This window comes from Colossoma macropomum, unplaced genomic scaffold (genome assembly GCF_904425465.1).
Source record: "Colossoma macropomum unplaced genomic scaffold, Colossoma_macropomum, whole genome shotgun sequence".
NCBI lineage: Eukaryota > Metazoa > Chordata > Actinopteri > Characiformes > Serrasalmidae > Colossoma > Colossoma macropomum.
Genome location: NW_023494805.1, coordinates 40,320,756 through 40,342,468, shown reverse-complemented (window position 1 = coordinate 40,342,468; position 21,713 = coordinate 40,320,756). Strand labels below are relative to the sequence as shown.

At 39.2% G+C, this 21,713-nt stretch overlaps 2 protein-coding genes across 2 annotated transcripts; both read left to right on the top strand.

The window, feature by feature from the left end:
* The first annotated feature begins 1,181 nt into the window (after positions 1-1,181).
* acbd5b (acyl-CoA binding domain containing 5b) lies at positions 1,182-13,113 on the top strand. Its single transcript, XM_036596016.1, has 12 exons — positions 1,182-1,257; positions 2,289-2,409; positions 3,722-3,794; positions 4,027-4,150; positions 4,380-4,490; positions 5,714-5,914; positions 7,349-7,434; positions 9,959-10,127; positions 11,711-11,922; positions 12,717-12,767; positions 12,907-13,016; positions 13,101-13,113. The coding sequence occupies exons 1-12, from the start codon at positions 1,182-1,184 to the stop codon at positions 13,111-13,113; spliced, it is 1,347 nt and encodes a 448-aa protein (XP_036451909.1).
* Positions 13,114-15,852: 2,739 nt separating this feature from the next.
* On the top strand, positions 15,853-18,870 carry tsen15 (TSEN15 tRNA splicing endonuclease subunit). Its single transcript, XM_036597067.1, has 4 exons — positions 15,853-15,965; positions 16,622-16,703; positions 16,783-16,918; positions 18,441-18,870. Exons 1-4 carry the CDS (start codon positions 15,912-15,914, stop codon positions 18,607-18,609), a joined length of 441 nt encoding a protein of 146 aa, XP_036452960.1. The 5' UTR covers positions 15,853-15,911; the 3' UTR covers positions 18,610-18,870.
* The last annotated feature ends 2,843 nt before the right edge of the window (positions 18,871-21,713 follow it).

Below are 21,713 nucleotides of genomic sequence, written 5' to 3'. Positions count from 1 at the left end.
TGCTCAACGCGGCGCCCTACGCTCTGCGCTCTGATTGGCTGCTCGGCCGCGTTCGTCCAATAGGAGAAGAGCGCGTTTCGACCAGCGATGGGAAAAGCAATGCTGGGTTGGAGGCGATGTGACTGAGCGATTTCTTTATTTCTAAATCCTTTATTTTAGTGATTATGTCGATTTCAAGCCACTAATTTCTTACATAGAAATAGTAGCATGTTATTTATTTATTTAGCATCTTTATTATTTTTTCTTATTAAAATTAAAATTTATTATTTATTTTTTAATAAATGTTGTTACATTTGTGCCCGTTAACACCTCTGCAGGCATTTAAGAATGGCCTTAAATAAAACATGAAAATATTAAACCAGAAAGTATTAAAAAAAAAAACACTGAAAATAATAATAATAATAATAAAAAAACTTTAAATCTTGTAATTAATATAGTCCAGGTGAAATTTCAAATATTATATTTTTTTATAATATTATATTTAAAATATTTAGTACGATTAGTGACATTAGGGAAAAAAAAAACAAAACAGAAAAATAGTTCTGATACATGTACGACCACAACAAAAGGATTTATTATTTATTTAGTTATTTAACAACAAAATCGAATCAAATAAACTAACTTGCCGTTCCGTTAAAAATATCAATCCAATAAATAAATAAACAAAAAATAAATAAACCTGCTATAATCTGTGGGATTTGTCTGCATGGCTGGTCGTGGGCGGTCATACCGCAAAGCATTGTGGATCTTGTAGGAGAGAAGCTCCCCGTTTTCTTGCGCATCGTGAAGTCTTGCCGTAAAAACAAAACTACATTTCCCATGAGGCCATTCGTTTTAAATCCCTTACCTCGTTCCAAACACCGGCTTTGCATTAAATGGACAATGCGCAGGTGGTGAGTTGTTTATATGTCGGATCTTTTACACTAAAACATTAAAACAATTGGAGAAAACAGATTTCACTTCCTTTTCTTTCTGTCTAAGTAATATGTTTATGCAAACAACCTGAATACTAGCTTACATATATATATATATATATATATATATGTGTGTGTGTGTGTGTGTGTGTGTGTTATTGCCAGAGCAGTAACACATTTATTACTAATGTATTTTAGCATCAGTATTGGCTGCTGTGTGTCAGTGTCAGTCTGTTTTCTTCCAGATAGACTTTGTGTCGTTTGGCGATGGAAAATGATAAAACCGTTCACGAGAGAAGGTTTGAAGCAGCTGTTAAAGTGATGAGGAGTTTACCTGAGGATGGTAAGAACTTCAAATGGGGTTTACTGGACATAACATGCACTTATAGGCCACCTTAAAGGAAATATCTAATCTACACAGTTTCCCCTTCCTTACTTATCAAAGCCCATTCACACCTGGTAGAGGAAAAATAGTAATTGATTGATTTACTCTGTCAAAATGACTTTCTACATCAAAATAATGATTGGATTAAATATATATATATATATATATATATATGTATATATATATATATATATATATATATATATATACATCAGAACTTATAAGCTGGTTGGGTTAAATAGAGTTGGGTTAAAATTAAACAAATTAGTGTCAATGTCAGTACTCAGTATCGGTCGATACTCAAGTACCAAGTATCGATATAGGAAGAGAAAAAGTGGTACTGGTGCATCCCTAATTTCGAACCAGTATTTGCTGACATATTTATTGTCTCTGGAAGAGCAGAATGTTCAGGTGACGCTGAGTTACTGCACTAAAATGTCTGCATTTTATTAATTTGAGGAAAAATAGTCATTTATTTTGAGATATTCCGTCATTATTTTGAGATATACAGTACAGTATTTTGAGAAAATCCATGAGTATTCTGCCATTCTGCTGCTAGAAACAAAGAAAAAAAACATAGGCTTTGCACTGGAGCTGCGAGGCTAATGTCACTAACAAGTAAAGGCAGTCTATGCAACCGAATGGGTTGTGAGTGACATAGACTTCCATTATATTTGCCACATATCTTGGTTGTCTGACTATGTCTGGGGCGAGGAGGAGGGGGGTGTGTAAGTTTGAATTGTTCAATGGGTTTGTCCTGTTTGGGGTGGGAATAGTGGGTCTGGAGGTGGCTGGAGAAGCCAATCCGAGACTTGAAGGATCTCCCATGTACAGGACACACATATAAAGTTGCTGGTGGAGGCTGATGCTGATGCTTTGGCTTTGAACACAGTGACTGTCTAACACTAGACCACCTGTCTCAAGGCTGTTGGAGTGTCAAGATCTGGTGCTGGGGTCAACGGTTCAGTCACCCTCTCTGTTCTCCACAGGTACCTTCGAGCCGTCTGATGACATGCTGGCTATGTTTTACAGTTACTACAAACAAGCAACAGTCGGACCGTGTAACACTACGAAACCCAACGCATGGGACTCGATTGGTGAAGCCAAATGGTGAGTCATTATTTTGCTTGTGTATTAACTTGATGGACCCTAGCAGCCACCTGAGATACCATAGCAACCACCTAGCGATACTTCAGCCCATGGCAACCACAGCATCCACCTGAGATCTGATAGCAACTACCTGCAATCTTATTGCAGTCACTTAGCAACAACCTGTCAATCACATGGGTTACCATAGCATCTACCTAGCAAAACCCTTGTAACCACTGGGGAGACCATAGCAACAGCCTTGCATCACCATAGCAACCATCTGGAATACCATAGCAACCACCTAGCCATACTTCAGCAAGTACTTGAAACTCCATAGCAATTACATAGCTATACCCTAGTAATCTCCTGGAACACCATGGCAATCACTTAGCAATTCCATAGCACCCACCAGAGATCTGATAGCAACTACCTAGCAGAGATACGCGCCTAGCAACAACCCAGCAATTGCCTGGGATACCATAGCAAACACCTAGCAACACCCAACAGCATGGGACTTGACTGGTGAAGCCAAATAGTGAGTCATTGTTTTTGGTTGTGTATTAAGTTAATGGACTGTGTTTGCATAGGAATCTGTATGCAAAAGTTTGGGCGCCCCTGGTCAAATGACGTTTTTGTTGGTTTTCCAAGTGGAAATGAGTTAACACGTCCTCTACAGAGAACACACTTCTGCACATTTTAATACACAATTATTGTGTATTTGCTGAACATAAACACACACACACAAACACACACATACACACACATACACACACACACACACACACACACATATATGTGTATATATATATATATATATATATATATATATATATATATGGGGATACCATAGCAACCACCTAGCAATACACTAGTAACCACCACTAGCAACCACATAGCAACTACCCAAGATCTGATAGCAACTACCTGTAATACCATAGCAGCCACCTAGCAATACCTTAGCAACAACATTGAGCTCCTTAGGAACCACCCAGCAATACACTAGTAAACACTTGGAACACAAAGGCAACCCCATAGCAACCAGCCGAGATCTGATAGCAAACTACATGCGATAACATACCAACCACCTAGCAAAACCCTTTTATTTTTAAGAAGAGTTAAGGCACATTTCATGATATGCTCTGTCTTACTTTTCCAGCATGTTAAACACAGCAAATAAACAGAAATTGTGCATTAAAATGTGCAAAAATGCCATATTTAAGTGTGCTCTCTGTTGAGGATGTGTTCACTTATTTCCACTTAGAAAATCAACAAAATGTGTCATTTTGCATGCAACTGTAAACGTTAAATCTACGTAACCTCTGGATATTTACAGGGAGGCATGGAAGGCTTTAGGAGACATGACAAAGGAGCAAGCCATGAAGGAGTACGTCCAGGAAATCCAGCTGGTGAGGTGTTTGGTAGAGCAGTTTGAGTAGATTTAAGTTGTAATATTGTATAGTTTTATTTGATTGTATGTTTTTTTAAAGGCTCTGTTGTTTTGAATCCTTTATTCTGCTCAGGTGTTTGTTATACATCCTTAATCTAATGCAAAGATGAAGGAAGAAGCTAACAGGATATACAGTAGCTGTCTAACTGCAGATCATGCTTGGATAAAGCTACTGTACTGTATCATTTCAGATCTTGGAGACGATGCCGGTTACAGAAGAAGTGGCTGAATTGTTGGACGAGCTTGAACCGTTTTATGAAGTAGTGGATGATGAGGACGATGAAGTGACCAGCAGACCTGCAATATTGGCCATTGGTGACTGTACTTCTTATTTAAGTTTGTAGACACCTGTTCTCCTAGTGTTTCTTCTGAAATGAAGGGTATTAATAGTGCATTTGCCCCCTTTGCTGCAGTAACAGCCTCTACTCTTCTGGGAAGGCTTTAGATGTTGGAACATTGCTGAGAGGTTTTGATTGTATTGAGCCACGAAAGGAAAAAGAGACTTTTAGTCTAAAACTGAAAGATGTATTTTGGTTGACTGTAGAAGCAGAGAGAAGTGATGAAGAGGAGGAGGAGGAGGGTGATGAGGAGAGTGGCTGTTTTGGTGAAGTTGAAGATGGAGAAGATGATGTGAAGCTGGAGGACAGCAGTGAAGGTATGAACTAACTGCTTCATTTCTGTATTGAGACTAAAAAGACAGAGTTACTATTGTTATACATTCAGTTTACATTGCATAAATATTAATGCGTGATTACATAATTACATAATAAATTGGGAAAACTTTGTGTCCTTTTTCTTCTTCTTCTGCGTATTAACAATGCGATTATTATTACCTTTTTTATACAGCGTTCATCCAAAACACCTTTTTCTCATAAAAATGAATGTAGGAATGCTCAACATCCTGAAATTGAATTACTCTTTTTATATAAACCTCTTATTCCACCTCAGACATTGTCCACTTTGTAAAAAGTTTGAAAATGCTAACCACTTCATCATGATACCTAGGCCCCGAAGTGCCTTAGCAACCACTGAGGATACCAGAGCAACCACCTAGCAACCACCTGTAATACCACCAGCAACCACCTACCAATACCTTAACAACTTGGAATTCCATAGCAGCCACCTAGCAATACAGTAGTAAACACCTGGAACACCATGGCAAACCTATAGCAACCACCTGTGACCTGAGATACCCTAGCAACCACCTAGCAACCACCTGTAATACCATAGCAACCACCTAGCAATAGCTTAACAACAACTTGGAGCTCCTTAGGAACCACCTAACAATACACTAGTAAACAGCTGGAACACCATGCCAACCCCATAGAAACTACCTGAGATCTGATAGCAAACTACCTTTGATACCATAGCAACCACCTAGCAACAGCCCATCAATCCCCAGGGGTTACCATAGCAACCACCTAGCAAAACCTGGATAACCACCTCGGAAACCAGAGCAACGGCCTAGCAACACCATAGCAACTACCTGGAATAACACAGCAACCACCTAACAACAGCTGAAATGCGATAACAACCCCTTGCAGTATCACAGCAATTACAGCATTTTCAGTGTTTATACAACAACAAAAATAACCTCTTTAATTTGAAATAACCCATGAACAAAAAAAAACAACCAGCCATTACTGTATAAACTGAATAAAGTTATTAAATAAGAAAACAATCTACAAGATCTTTAACTTTTCAAGCCAACCAGTCATACATACATTTGATTTATACGCTGCATCTGCTGATTCAGACTGTTTTCTGTTTCTTTTGACATCAAAAAACAATAATTGCAATAAAAAAAACCTGCAAGTTTTGTTCATGCTTTCAACGCTGATCTAAAGGAATGTAACACAGTTCTGCCCTTTTCTCCAGACGTGAACAGGTCAGTGGTGGTGAAGGCCGAGAGAGGGTCACTCCTGGTTTGTAACGGCAATGCAGAGACACACAGCATCTCCTCTCTAACCAGCAGCACACATAGCTCCCTGAACACGGAGGAGGACGAGGAGGAGCTGGCCTGCAGCAGAGAAAACAGCCTGGACTCTGACCTTTATACCTGTGCTGACCACATCACTGGTACTGACCTTGACCTCTCTATTACACTCTGTGCTTTTGGTAAAGGAGGATAAGCGTGGATGGATTTCAGGAACAACATGCTGTGATAGCAGAGCAGTTCTAAGTATAGTAGGTTATATGAGCCTAAAGCCAGATTAGGTCAAGACTAGACCACTGTTTACCACAAACAAGCACCTCCAGAGTTACATACAAAGGCTACTCACTTCAAAAAGATAGGGTTCTTCAAGGGTTCTTTAGTAAAGGCAGTGGTTCTATTTAGAAGAGTTCTATAGAGAACCACTTCATGCTTAAATGGTTCTTTGCACGGTGAAAAAATGATGGAGAATGTGTTGTATATGGTTCTGTATAGCATCAAAAAAGGTTCTGCTATTGTTACAAGCTGGACATTACAATGATAGAAGAACCCTTTTTGGTGCTGTACAGAACCATTTTCAAAAAGATTATATGCACAACCATATACAATACATTCTCCACCAGTCTGAAGATTTCACTATGCAAAGAACCATTTAAGGATGAAATGGTTCTCTATAGAACTCATGGTTCTAAATCGAACCATTGTCTTTACTAAAGAACCCATGAGGAACCACCTTTTTAAGACTGTACCATGGCATGTTTTTCGAAACTTCAAACTGTCTACTCACTTAAAAAAGATCACTCTTCAGATGTTTGTTAGTAGAGGCACTGGTTCCGTTTAGAACCGTTAGTTCTATATAGAACCATTTCATGCTTAAATGATTCTTTGCATGGCGAAAATGTTCTTCAGATTGAGGGATAATGTGTTGTCTATGGTTCTGTATAGCACCAGGGTTCTGCTATTGTTACAAGCTTGACATTATAACAATAGAAGAACCCTTCTTGGTGCTATACAGAACCATTTTCAGAAAGATTCTATATAGAACCATGTACAACACATTCAAAATCAATCTGAAGGGCCATTTCACCGTGCAAACAACCATTTAAGTGAGAAATGGTTCCATATATAACTCATGGTTCTAAACAGAACCATTGTCTTTACTAAAGAACCCTTAAAGAACCACCTCTTTTAAGAATGTACCACAGCATGTTTCGAAACTCAAACTGTCTACACTCTTAAAAAAGATGGTTCTTCAGATTGATAATGATCTGTAGATGGTTCTATATAGAACCTTTTTAAAAAGGGTTCTATATAGCGCCAAAAGGGTTCTTCTATTGTTACAAGCTTGACATCGTAACAATAGAAAAACCCCTTTGGGTTCTATATTTGGACCTCTTTCAAAAGGGTTCCGTATAGAACCATCTACAGAACATTTTCTATCAATCTGAATCTTTTTTAAGAGTGTAGAAAACATAGCAACCACCTGGAACATGAATTTTCTGGAAACATGGGGGGAAATGGTCATCAGTATGCTAACAGCTCAGTGATGACCTCACTGATGATCTTGTATTTCCCTCCAGATGATGTCAGCGAGCCGAGCCAGCAGAGCGATGACACCGTCAGTGACGTTTACAGTGACTCAGTGGAACATCCAGCAGACAGAGAGGTATCAGACGCAGCCTGGAACAAACGACTGTCACCACAGGATTAAACTCGTGTGGATTTTGAGGCCTTGGAATGCTTTCATGGGTTAACACTCCCGGAATACTCCAGCAGACCCTTTTTTCACACTTCCCGATTCGTCACACAAACATTTTTACTTGTTTTGAGTCATTTTATCCAGTAAAATTCTCACCATATTGGCAAATATTTTTCATTTTAAGCATGTTCCTTACAACAATCAAACATCTACCAATATAGCGAAACAACTTACTTAATAAAATCACTTATAACTGATAAAATGTCTAAAAATCAATGTTACCAATCTTACAATAAGCAACAATCTCAACATGAGATGCGTTAGTTATATTGGCTGCATTTAGGGTAATTTGGCTAGCTACGATAGTATTTTTGCAGTGTACTACTATTTGAAAATGTCTAAAATGTTTAAAGTGATAGTTTGGCAAAAAATGGCAAATGTTTGAGCACCTCTGTTCAAATAACACATGTTGTCAAAGTGAAAATAAGCTAATAGTTTCCTCTACCGAGAGCACACTTCTGCACGATTTAATGCACATTTGCTGTTTATTTACTGAATTTTACGTATTGGGAAAAAATAAAACAGAAATTGTGGTCTGTGCAAAAGTTATAGCAGATTTAATATGTTACAATTTATTTTTTTGTATTATTTTCCAATATTTTCCAGTATGTTACTTGGCAAATAAATAGAAAGTGTGCACTAAAATTTGCAGAAAAAGTTTGAAAATGCTAACCACATCATGATACCCAGGAACCAAAGTGACTTAGCAACCACTGAGGATACCAGAGGAACCACCTAGCGACACCCTAGCAAAACACTAGTAAACACCTGGAACACCATGGTGACCCCATAACAACCACCTGAGGTCTGATAGCAACGATATCATAGCAACCACCTAGCAACAACCCATCAATCCCCAGGGGTTACCATAGCAACCACCTAGCAACACCCTAGCAACCGCCTTTAATACCATAGCAACAACCTGGCAATACCTTAGCAACAACTTGGATCTCCTTAGCAACCACCTAGCAAAACACTAGTAAACACCTGGAACACCATGGCAACCCCATAGCAACCACCTGTGATCTAATCGCAACTTCCTGTGATACTATAGCAACCACCTAACAACAACCCATCAATCCCCAGGGGTTACCACCCTAGCAACCACCTGTAATACCATAGCAACAACCTAGCAATACCTTAGCAACAACTTGGAACTCCTTGGCAACCATCTAGCAATACACTAGTAAACACCCTGCAACACCATGGTAACCCCATAGCAACCATCTGAGATCTGATAGCAACTACTTGCAATATCAAAACCACCTAGCAACAACTCATCAATTCCCAGGGGCTACTATATCAACCACCTAGCAAAACCCTAGCAACCATCTGTAATACCATAGCAACAACCTAGCAATACCTTAGCAACAACTTGGAACCCCTTAGCAACCACCTAGCAATACACTAGTAAACATGCTGCAACACCATGGCAACCCCATAGCAACCACCTGAGATCTGATAACACATACCTGCAACCGCTTTACTGTAGAGGACGTGTTATTTTCACTTAGAAAATCAACAAAACATGTCACTTGAGTGGGGATGTTCACACTTTAGCGTATGACTATATATACATACTGTGAATATATGTTTAGTGAGCCACAGATTTTTCCAAAAAATGTCCTTTACTATGATACAGGAACTAATATTCATGCATTTGGTCACAGTTTATTACCACACTATGTAAAACGTAATTTAGTAAATGTCAGCTGAGGTATTTCATACTGCTAGCTTGCCGAATACACAGAGCTGGAGGTTGGTGGTATAATCTAAACTGATCATCTGCGATTCAGTGAAAATTTTGGCAATAGCAGTATTTTATATGGTCATGTAGCAGCATCTATATGATGAAGAGTAGCGGGCCTAGAACGGAGCCCTGAGGGACACCAATAGTAATAGACACAGTATGATTCTCATACTGCTGTCTATCATTGAGAGAGGAGGAAACCCAGGACAGGGCACATTCAACGTAATCAGTGACATGCGTATGAGACAATATTAAATTAGGAGAAATATTGTTGAAAGCTGAGCTGAGGTCAGCAGTATAAAAGCTTCTGACTCAGCAGCAAAAAGGTGATCATTGGTGACCCTAAGAAGAGCGGTGTATTCTATACAGAGTGCATTCTGTATCAACAGATTACAGTCACTTTCATGCCATTGGATTTTGTTTTGATGTCAAAAACTAAAAATACCTCATTCAGATTCAGTCAGTGTGCTTATTTTTATGCTCTTAATATGACGCTTGGTAAACATCATGATAAACAAGGAATGACCCATTATTTGGGCAGCTTAAAAAGGTCTTGTGATTTTCCTCCTAGACAGAGAGAGAGTGAGATTTGTTTACGATGTGGTAACATGTGAGAGTGATATAAATGAGGGTCTGTGAGGGTTTATGAGTGTGTGTGATGGTTTATGATGGTCCCTACAGGGTTCAGGGGTTTCCAGGGTCCGATTGGCAGCGTCTGGGGCGGCTGAAGCCAAAAGGCCGGTGGAGTCGGGAGGGAGCCAGGATGGAAAGCAGCAGGAAACCCCCCTCCCCAACCCAGCGGCAGCTGGACCAGTGCAGTCTGAAAGGGTCTCAGTGAGCAGAGGAGGAGGTGGGGGGCTCCTTTTTGTCAATAATGTTCCATTCAGATGTCCTTTTCTGACTGTATTTACTCTACAGCTAATTCCAGTGCATAGCCTTACAAACTAGGCTACAAGTAAGCCTAGTTTTGGAATTAATTACTGTAAATCAGCCTATATATATATATATATATATATATATATATATATATATGTATATATATAAGCTAGAGTTAATATTGGAATTTTATTTTACTGTTTAAATATTGTGAATTACCTTATGAAATACATTTACAATTGATTTGCATTCGTCATTTTTATTGATATAGTGTCTTTCCCATGCTCAAGAAAGCTTTAATCATAGAATATAAATGCATTAAACATGAGGAAACACATTAACAACAAATGACATGATAGCGAGATATAAATTAAAATTACATTCAAAGACAAGTGGAGCAGTGAAAAGGAAAAAAATGAAAATTTTTAGTATAAACATCTGAAATGTATTCAATATTTCTACTATTTCTTATTAGGAGGCTTTTTTTTTATCCAGAATAATGCTTAGAAAAAAGCAAAGTTATCTGCCAACAGAATAATTTTACTAGATAAAATGACTTTTAACAAGAACAAATGTCTACAGATAAGTTCAATAATCTTATAACCTTCTAACAACAATCTCAAAATGAGAAAAGTGAGATATATCAACTAGATTTAAGATCAGTTCACTTGCAATTATATCATTTTTTGCAGTGAGTCTTTTGGAAAGATTAAAATGATCAAAGGCATCCCAAATAGACTGTGGTAGATAATTATGATGATGTTAATAATATAGGTCATAATTAAAACTGCAGCTCTTGCGATTTGAAAATTGTACTCTCTCAAATTGCAATTTCGATATAAAAACGATTAATCTTTCAGCTCTAGCCAAAAGAGTGCAGTATTATTGAGCTACAGGGTGGTATGATCTGGTTGTCTGCGTTACAGTGAAAATTTGGGCAATAGCAGCATTTTTTATGGCCATGTAGCAGCATGTGTGTAATAAAGAATAGCGGGCCTAGAACGGAGCCCTGTGGCACACCAATAGACGCAGTAGAACACTTATGATTCTCAATAGAGACATACTGCTGTCCATCATTGGGAAAGGAGGGAACCCAGGACAGGGCACGCCCAACGTTATCAGTAATGTGCGTATGAGAAAATATTAAATCATGAGAAATATTGTTGAAAGCTGAGCTGAGGTCAACAGTATAAAAGTACAAAATAACTTTTTATTAACTTCAAGTCATAAAATCACATTTTAAGATAAATAGCTGAATAATAGGCCTGCTGTTTAAGCAGTTAATTGATTTTATATTTTGCTTTACATAAAACGTAAATGATGAAAGTCATCCCGAATAAACAACAACAAAAATATTCATTATTTTTTGTTGTTTTTGCAATGTTAAATATTGCAATATAAAAACAAATAAGATATTTTTGGTCTGTTTTGTAATCTGCAGCACGTTTTAAATTCATATTTTTTAATATGCTGCCTAATATATATCAATCCCAGAATGCACAGCTTGTGTGTTTACTCTGTGTTTACTAATATTTCTGCATGTTTTCCCTCCACCAGTTTCAGGATGCAGTTCAGCAGGATCTCGTCTGATCTGCGATGCTGTTGGGACACTAAGCAGTCAGGACGTCGCGCAGCGTGTGGAGACGAGTCCGGTGGTGGATAAGTGCAGTGTGAACACACAGATTGCGGCGGCGTTGTCACGACTACAGGACGACATGCTGAGTGTTCTGCAGAGGCTGAACGCGCTGGAGACTCAGACTGCAGCGCAGGTGAGCGAGAGCCCGTCTGTGTCCATCAGAATATCAGCCTGATCAGATGTTTTACTTAATATTTCAAGTTTTTTAAAAGCAACAAGAAATGATTACATCTAGATAGATATAATTAGATCTAATTAGCCATTTTTTTCCAAGATATTAATTTTGTTATGATTTCATATTGGAAATGTATTTTTTAGAACTTCATTCTGGATATTAATTTAATTAGAATTTCATTCTGGGTATTTGAACTTTATTAATTAACTTTATTTATTAACTGGATATTAATTTTATTACACATTCATTCTGGATATTAATTTTATTACAAATTCATTCTGGATATTAATTTTATTACAAATTCATTCTGGATATTTTTTTATTAGAACTTCATTCTGGATATTAATTTTGGTCAAATTTATTTTTATATATTAGTTTAATTATAGCTTTATGGTGGATGTTAATTTTATTAGAACTTCATTCTAGACAATAATTTTATTAAAACTTCCTTCTGGAAAATAATTTTATTAGAACATTTGTGATGTTAAACCGTTTTCTGTGTCATTTTAGGATCTTCTACAGTTCTGTTTATCATTCTGGACACGTCTAACATTTCTTACTAATTATTTGAAACCTGTGAAGAGCGGAGAGTTCTAGCATCATATTAGATGTTTTAATATTTTGTTATTGGAATGGCTTCCAATTAATACCTAAAACTCTTCATTTTCACTGTTATTCTGTTGACTCCATCTTAACCAGAAGAAATTCAGTTTCAGCTTATTTTTTATTTATTATTATTTTTTTTTTCTCAGGTTGAAACATTCCCTCCCGAGTGTGATCCTCATTCAGCCTCAGTGAAGAAGGTACGGCTGAGCTGCAGTAAACTTCCAAACTGGTTTAGACAAGTTCCCAACCATGAAACGGCAGAGGAACAGTGCTGTAAATATTCCTTTATTAAACAATAAACACATTTCTTTGCTTATTCATCTGTCTTTTTGATAGAGACTTCACTGGTGGCCACTGGACGCGTCTCCTATCATGGTAGCATTGGCACTCGTCTGGCCTTTTGCTGTGCATTGGCTAGTGCAACTTTACCTACAGAAGACGAGAAGGTCAGTTTGTAACGTGTGAATGTTTTTACAGATTTTCCTCATGATACATTTTTAAAATAATGTTGGATACTTTTTCACTTTCAGGAGGATAAAATGAAGACGATCCTGGAAATGTCTGCTGCAGACAATCTGGTTCTTCAGGTTTAACATTAAAGCTTAGGCCAGTGGTCACCAACCCTGCCCTGGAGATCTGCCTTCCTGCAACCCTAACAGACCTCACCTGATTAATTTAATCACTGCCTTGATTAGCTGAATGAGGCTGCGTTAGGTAGGTTGATCTCCCGGAGGAGGTTTGGTGACCTCTGGCTTAGACTAACCATCTGCAATATGAAATATTAAAGTGACACTATGGGCAAAACACAAAATATATCCATTGCTACATCTGTTATAAAGATGCCCGTTCTCCTTTTCCAACAGTGCTGTAGTCGTCCTTACAGCAGGATTTCATTTAAATGTTTAAAGACTAGGAAAACTCCCTTCTGATGATGTAACTTGAAGGTGGAAGCACCTTTTGACCACATGTAGGTCCTGGGAGTGGCCTGTTTGGTGTTTTTATGCTGGCTGGCTAGCACTTCAAGTGAATTATTCTTTGAATAAAGAAAAAAGTCTGTCCACCAATTGAGATTAATGCTACATCACTGCTAGCAGATGTATCTATTAGCATTTAGATCCGTGGCAAAGGAGTCAGGCTTTGTTGAGCTCCGTAGATTCCCAATGGTTGTATGATGTGTTTGGGTAATGCATGTTGGGTATTGTAGTGCAAGAACACAAATAGACAAACTCAGGACGCTGTGGGGTGCAGTACACCATGCTAGAAAAAACAGCATAGCCCAGCATGGCTGGTCACCAGCAAAACAATCATATCGCTGTTGTCGGAAGAAAACCTTGTATCTCCAAAATGGTAACTTTACAGGAGAAGGAAAAAACCTACTTTACTTTTAATGTAAGTCAATGGAGCCAGACTTCTTTCCAATTAATTTCAGGTCATTTCTGTTGGTCCATTCATCATGAAATTTACACACAGTATATAGGACCACGAGTATTTTCAAAGCCAGCATAAACCAGCATAGACCAGCTTAGACATGCTTGCTGGTCTGTGCTGTTTTTTTCAGATGGGCTGTATCTCAAAATATTACATAATACAACAAATGACACTAATTTTTAGTTTTAGGCCAAATGCCCCTTTAAGTATCCGAAAATACGTTGAACTGGCATGTGTAGGGAAGAAACCGTGGTCAGACTGAATTTAAATTAATTTAAGTTGATGCACATAACTGGTTGAACAAACTATTGTGTCCCCATATTCACTCATATTTTATACTAGTTTGCTATTCTGAACGATTTAATGACGGCGCCGGCACTGAGCCATGGGATTTGTAGTCCAGTTATATCGTACCGTCACAGTTACGTCACCAGCAAAAGATTCTGCTATTATATTGTACTCGTAGCTGCTGTGCTTGTATGGTGTTTTACAGTCGTTACTGACTGATTCACAGAAGTCTCAGCTTGATTTTTAATTCGTTGTCAAAAATGTTTGCAAAAAGAATGGCGATTAAAAATGTTTTGAACGCGACCAGCAGATGGCGCAGTTCTGCACGTTCCCTCCTCAGACTCAACACCACCCTCACTGTGTTATTTAGAGTATTACAATGTCTGAATGTACTACACTCTTAAAAAAGATGATTCTTCAAGGGTTCTTTAGTAAGGTAATAGTTCTATTTAGAACCGTGAGTTATATGTAGAACTATTTCATGCTAGAATGGCTCTTTGCATGGTGAAATGGTTCTTCAGATTGTTGGAGAATGTGTTGTAGAACCCTCTTGAAAATGGTTCTACATAGCACCAAAAAGTGTTACAAGCTCATCATAACAATAGCAGAACCCTATATATAGCTTTATAGAACCATTTTCATAAAAGGTCATATATTTGGCACACTAATCAATCTGAAGACCCTTCACCAAGCAAAGAACCATTTAAGCAGGTAGATGGTTCTAAATAGCACCACTGTCTTTACTACAGAGCCTTGAAGAACTATCTTTATTAAGAGTGGACAATTGCCTGTTCATCTTAAATATTATATGATATAATGTCCTTAAAATGGTCTGTGTTTCATATGACAGTGCACAACTGCTGTTACTGCTAAGAGAATTATGTATTTTAGATTAAAAGAGGATATAATTGATATTTAGTATAAACTTTCTAAAAGACCTTTCACTGTGGCTAGGCTATAAGAGACTAGGTGCATAAAAAAGCGGGTATTTTAAGTGTGACTGAGCTCAGAGTATTATCTGTTTGTATGTTTCTGTTTTATTTATTTTTGCCAGATTTGGTCTATACAGCTGTAAATGAATATGACTTTTCATACCACCCTAAGTCCTCACATCTATTAATTGCATTTGTCCTAAATAAAGTGTTTTGTGAGTTATTTGGTGCTTTTTTTGTAACGTACTCGCTATACATTATGCAAATACAGGCAACACGACGGCATTCCTTTATAACTGATTAATTAGGAGTCAGTAATAAGGCATAAAACTGCAGATAACTAGTGTAGCATGGCTTCGGAACCACTGAACCGCACTCGTGTTTCCTCACGGCAAGTTTTTAACGAAGCGCAATAACAGGCGGCTATGTAAGGCTGCGTTCCAATCCGCGCACTCGAGCTCTAGGTGGTCTTGCTAGCGTGTGCTTATAAATGAGACTACTATACTGTAAATAGACCCCAACGTGTGACGCTTAACGTTACATTTGTTTACACATTTTATATGTTTATATTAGCACTAAAGGCCAACAAGCTATCTGGTAGGCTTACACTAGTTTGCATCGGAGTGTGTAGAGCGCATGTTCGCTGATTGGAACACAGCCGCATCTGTGTAGGGCACGCCGAGAGAAGCAGCGATGGACGAAGACACCACAGCGGGTCATTCAAGCTGGATAAAACAGCATCCTGTGGTCAGTTTTAGTTTCTGTTGTAACTTTGCTTACGCTGAACCCTAAGGAGCCCCTTAAGTGACGAGCTGATTATTTTTGGATAAGACGTGGTCACAATTTAATATATTGAGGCCACAGTTTACTATACTGAGACCACGAATTAACTTACTACTCTATTAGACACTCCTACCTTGTCGGTCCACCTTGTAGATGTAAAGTCAGAGACGATAGCTCATCTGCTGCTGCACAGTTTGTGTTGGTCATCCTCTAGTCCTTCATCAGTGGTCACAGGACGCTGCCGGCTGGTTATTTTTGGTTGGTGGACTATTCTCAGTCCAGCAGTGGCACTGAGGTGTTTAAAAACTCCAGCAGCACTGCTGTGTCTGATCCACTCAGACCAGCACAACACACACTAACACACCACCACCACGTCAGTGTTACTGCAGTGCTGAGAATGATCCACCACCCAAATAGTACCTGCTCTGTGAGGGTCCATGGGGGGTCCTGACCACTGAGGAACAGAGTAACAAGGCGTGCAGAGAAACAGATGGACTACAGTCTGTAGCTGTAGAACTACAAAGTGCTCCTATATGGTCAGTGGAGCTGGTAAAATGGACAATGAGTGGCTGGTCGGTGTGTACATATGTGTATCTTCTAATATTTGGAATCCCTTTCAGTACCAAGACCTGATGAATCTGGATGTGGGTGACGGTGCTCAAGTTTACGCAGCATTCCTGGTTTACCTGAACCTGACAGAAGGTGAGAGACAGCCATAGTGTTCAGCCATGTGACAGTATTTTCACTGCAATCAGGATGTCAAGGCTAAGATGTGTTGCAGTTCGTGGCTGGGAGCATGTGGTGGGAGTAGCTTGCCCGGAGCTGCAGGCGGTCCTGCTGGAACACCGTGAGAAGGAAGGAGAAGTGGTTCAAGTGGTCTATCCACTGCCTGCACATAGAACGGTCAGCCACAAAGAGTAAGTGGACAGAGCAGAAAGGCTCTGTGATATTCACTGATTATTCATAACCAAGAAGCCAAACTGAGGTATCTAGATAGCTACCCTGCTAACGTTAGCTTTTAGCTCGTTGTTCTCCTCATCTGACCGGTCATTTTGAGCCGTCCACTCTCCCCATTGTAATGGAAATTTGAAGACAGTTATTCCCAAATCCCCAAAAATCCACCCAGAGCAGTTGTGGTTTTTCAGAAGTTCGTCCTACCTTTATGATACATCATCAGTAGGGGGTTTTTCTTAGTCTTTAAATTAGACTGACCGTTAGGGTCCCCTTTTTGGGACGTAAAAATGCATCCAAGATTTCTAAATTTCCTAAAATGTCCTGGATTTAGCTTTACTTTCATGTTGACGTTTGCTTTCTACAGTCTGCTGCCCTCCTGCCCACAGTGTCCTTTTTTTCTTTATGAAACCCAAAAATATGGTCACCCTATTTCAGGGGTGCTCAGTCCTGGTCCTGGAGAGTTCAGATCCAGCACACCTGACTCGATCCAGATGCCCCTGAAGGCCTTCGTTGCATGGATCAGGTGTGATAAACTGGGATTGGAGCTAAACTCTCCAATCCTTTGAAATCTGATTGGAGCAGACAGAACATCCAGTCTGTAAAAATCTGACTGGAATCGTATTTCAAACCACCTCCAAATGTGGTTTGGATCTGATTTGTAAAAATCATATTTAATGTGTTTTTTTGGTGTCTAGACAACAAAGATCAAAGATCAACCTGGATATGCCAAAAAATCGGATTTGGGCTGGCAGTCTGAACAAGGCCTAATGCATCTGATCCAGCCAGTCAAGAACTTCTGAAGGTTATTATCTGGAGCTGCCACCCTAATCTGACACTCCTGGATCCCTGTAGCCCCAACCCTAATCGAAAACTCCTGGATCCGTGTAGCTCCAACCCTAATCTAACACTCCTGGATACATGTAGCTCCAACCCTAATCGAACACTCCTGGATACATGTAGCTCCAACCCTAATCGAACACTCCTGGATCCACGTAGCTCCAACCCTAATCTAACACTCCTGGATCCATGTAGCTCCAACCCTAATCTAACACTCCTGGATCCATCTAATTATGGCCTTCCGAGGCATCTGAACATTAGACCCAGGTGTGCTGGATCTGAACTCTCTAGGGTGGTAGATCTCCAGGACAGAGATTGGGCACTCCTGTTTTAAAGCAGTGGTTCTGACACCCTGGTCTTGGAGAACCCCCTGCTCCTAACACACCAACATATCAGCTCATTAACAAGCCCTTTTTGACTGGATGTGGGAGTGTTGCAAGCCAGGAAAGCACTAAAATGTGCAGGGTAGGGGGTTCTGAAGGACCAGGGTTGGGAACCTGTGCTTTAAAGTATGTAGATTAATTGCCATATGGTTTTGTTATGTGTAGAAGTAATAGTTCACTCTGACCTTCCTCATTAAAACAATATAAACCCCCAGCTAGAAGACACACAATCACCTCACTGAGCCAGACTCTCCGTTTGTTTCAGTTTGAGGTGTATACTGGACAGAGGGTGCCCCATGCTGCTGTGCGCGGTCGCCTCAGACTCCACTCTGGTGTATCAGCGGCTGTGCGATGGCCTGTTGAAACCTGACCCACCGGTGGACATCCAGGACCAGGGCCGTCGACAGCACCGCAAGAGAAGACTCCAAACGTGAGGAGAACCGAAACGGACACTGAGACTTTGCTATAAAGGGCTACTTTCCTCACAGCTTCTGTGAAGCCTGACTGAATTACGTGTGCAGACGAGGGTCAGTGGTCACTACCACATTTCTAGCCGCTGCCTCTGCCGTGCTGTTCACTGTTGACTTGCCATGTTGAGCAACAGGGCTGCACGATATGGACTGAATACTAGCATTGCAATTATACCTGTACATAGCGCGACTGTGATACACCTTACGATATATTAAAGATCCACTTCCGAGTCAACACTGTGTCGTTACTGAAGGCTGATTTGGATTATTTTGATCAAAATAATTTACTTTTTTGTATTACATGAGTACCTTGACTCATCAAAACATTGACTAAAGCACTGATCTCACAGCCTTCTGCGCTATACTGCAAAGGTCAATGTCACGATAAGGAAACAACATATTGTGCAGCACTGGCAGAACCATGTTTGATCATGTGTTCATAATACGGGGTGATTCAAAAAGATTCATCTGATTTCAAAGCGCCATATTTTTTTCAACCGTGAGGCGTCTAGGAACCAATCACAATCCAACTGAAAGAGGGGGTCATAGAGTTTCTGACTGTCAGTGGAAGATGGCTCCCTTCAGTCTGTGAGGAGATGAGACCCCTGAGCAGAAAGCGTTCTGCGTTCTCCACTTCAATAAGAGTGAATCCATCATAACTGTGCAGTATGATTTTCGTGGGCAGTGAAGCTCCAACAGCTCAGAGCATTCGCCGTTGGTTCCACAACACTGGATGATCTCCGAAATCGCACTGAAAGAGCCGTGAGTGCAGCGACACCCGACACGCTCAATCCAGTATGGGATGAATTTGACTATGGTGTTGATGTTGTCTGTACAGCTGGAGGAGGTTCATACTGAGACCTTGTACAATTACATAATAAATTTTATGCTCATTTAAACCATTTACAGTTTACTGCATTGTTCTGTAATGATTTACAAGTCAAATAAATAGATTTAAAATCGGATGAATCTGTTTGAATCACCCTGTCCAGTGCTCTCCTGATGGGCATTTCACGAACAGGATTTCTCAGTTAGGCCAATAACATAAGCCCAAAGTGAAGCCTGTGAAGTCAGCCTGTCGCAATCATGTTTTAGCTCATGATTAAGTGTCATATAAATAACTGATTAATGATTTCATGGTCTTTATTCTTTGTTTGGCTGATTGGCTGTCTTGTTTCCTAGCTATCTTTACTTCGTCTACAAAACTTGGTCATACTGACCGAGTGATGCACTCCGCTGTACAAGAAAACATGTAAGTGAAGCTTAAACCACAATGTCAATATTGAATATTTCATTTTGGCAATATTTCAGAACAGACAGTATTGGGCACTTATATCATACACGTGGTATGAGTTCCTAAAAGGAAAGCAAACAGAACATGGTGGACAGTTTTGATGTCCAGTCGTTACACTTTTGTGTTTCTTCACTGGAGCCTGACCGATGTATCGGTTTACAGACACACCGGGCCGATCGTCGCTCTCCAAACAAAACTCAAGTTTGTAAGAGAAAAAGGTGGGAAGGTTCTCAACTTGATTGTACAGTGGGGTCCAAAAGTCCTGACCACACTGAAAATCTGTGCTTTTTTTGGGGGGTTTTATTTAAACTTGGAAAGTTTTAGAATCGTGGAAAAAAAATGTAAAAAGTTATAGCGATTAGCATTAAGAAAAAAATATTAAAAATTCTGGACATTCTTCAGGTCACTATTCAAACTGAAGCAAATTTGTTACACTGACCATGTTCAGACCTTTTTCACCAAAAAGTCAGTTTTTTTTTTAAGTCTGGTTTCTTCCATTGAAGCTCGTGTTCAGACGACTCACAGGTGGATTTGATCTACTGATAAGTAGGTTTTGCACAAACTTGTGGAGTCCAGCTCGAGTACACACTGTCAGTAAAGAAAAAGAGGGACATGCAACCAAATAAGAAATTCTGAAAATCTTGTAAACATTCAATGATTTTTCCTCTAAAATTTTAATGCTGATAAAAATTTGTAATGAAAACTTTTGTATTAAATTAGAAAGGAATGCAAAACAGAAGCATTTTCCCCAGAGCTCCCAGACTTTTGGACCCCACTGTATGTTAATGTAATGACATTATTATTCCATGTAAGTTTGGGCCATTTTTATTCATCCATTCATAAAGGGCAGCTGGTATTAGAGATGGGCAATATTACTGTGATACACAGTTTGCATTACTGAGCACAGTGCAGTACAGCATGTGAAATGCTGAATAAACATCATTGTATTGTAGTTTTTGATTGTTTTTTTATGTAATGCTATTTGTAAATGTGACACCACTACACTCCAAAAACAGATGGTTCTTCAAGGGTTCTTTCAAAAAGAAAACAGTTCTATATAGAACCATGAACACTCAAAGAATCCTTTGCATGATTAAAGGGTCTTTGCATCATGATAGGGTTCTTCAGACTGATGGAAAATGTGCATGAATGTGCTGTAGATGGTTCTATATAGAAGCTTTCTGAAAAGGGTTCTATATAGCACCCAAAAGGGTTCTTCTATTGTTACAAGCTTGACACCATAACAATAGAAGAACCCTTTTGGGTGCTATATAGAACCATCTACAGCACGTTCTCCATCGATCTGAAGAACACTTTCATGATGCAAAGAATGCTTTAATCATACGATTCTTTGAGTGTTTGTGGTTCTATATAGAACCGTTTTCTTCACTAAAGAACCCTTGAAGCACCGTCTTTTTTAAAGAGTGTAGCCTATTTTGTCTGCGTCAAAATATTGTGATTTGTTTACAGTATTGTGAACTTTTATTTAGGTATCGTGATAACCGATTTTTCCCATATCGCCCACCTCTAGCTGGAATTTTCACAATGTGTTACAAAACGTCGGTTACCAGGTTCAGAAGAGTGATGAAGAACAAAGAAGGCCTTAATTAAGCAACTAGCCATCAAAGACTGACGGGACTGTATATAATCAGTGATTATCACTCTAATAGCAGCTAGATTGATGCATCAGTTCCAAAAATCAGTCAGGCTCTAGTTTTTGCACATTTGAAAGCAGTGAATTGACAGCTGCAAGAAACAGGGGCGCTTATATGTA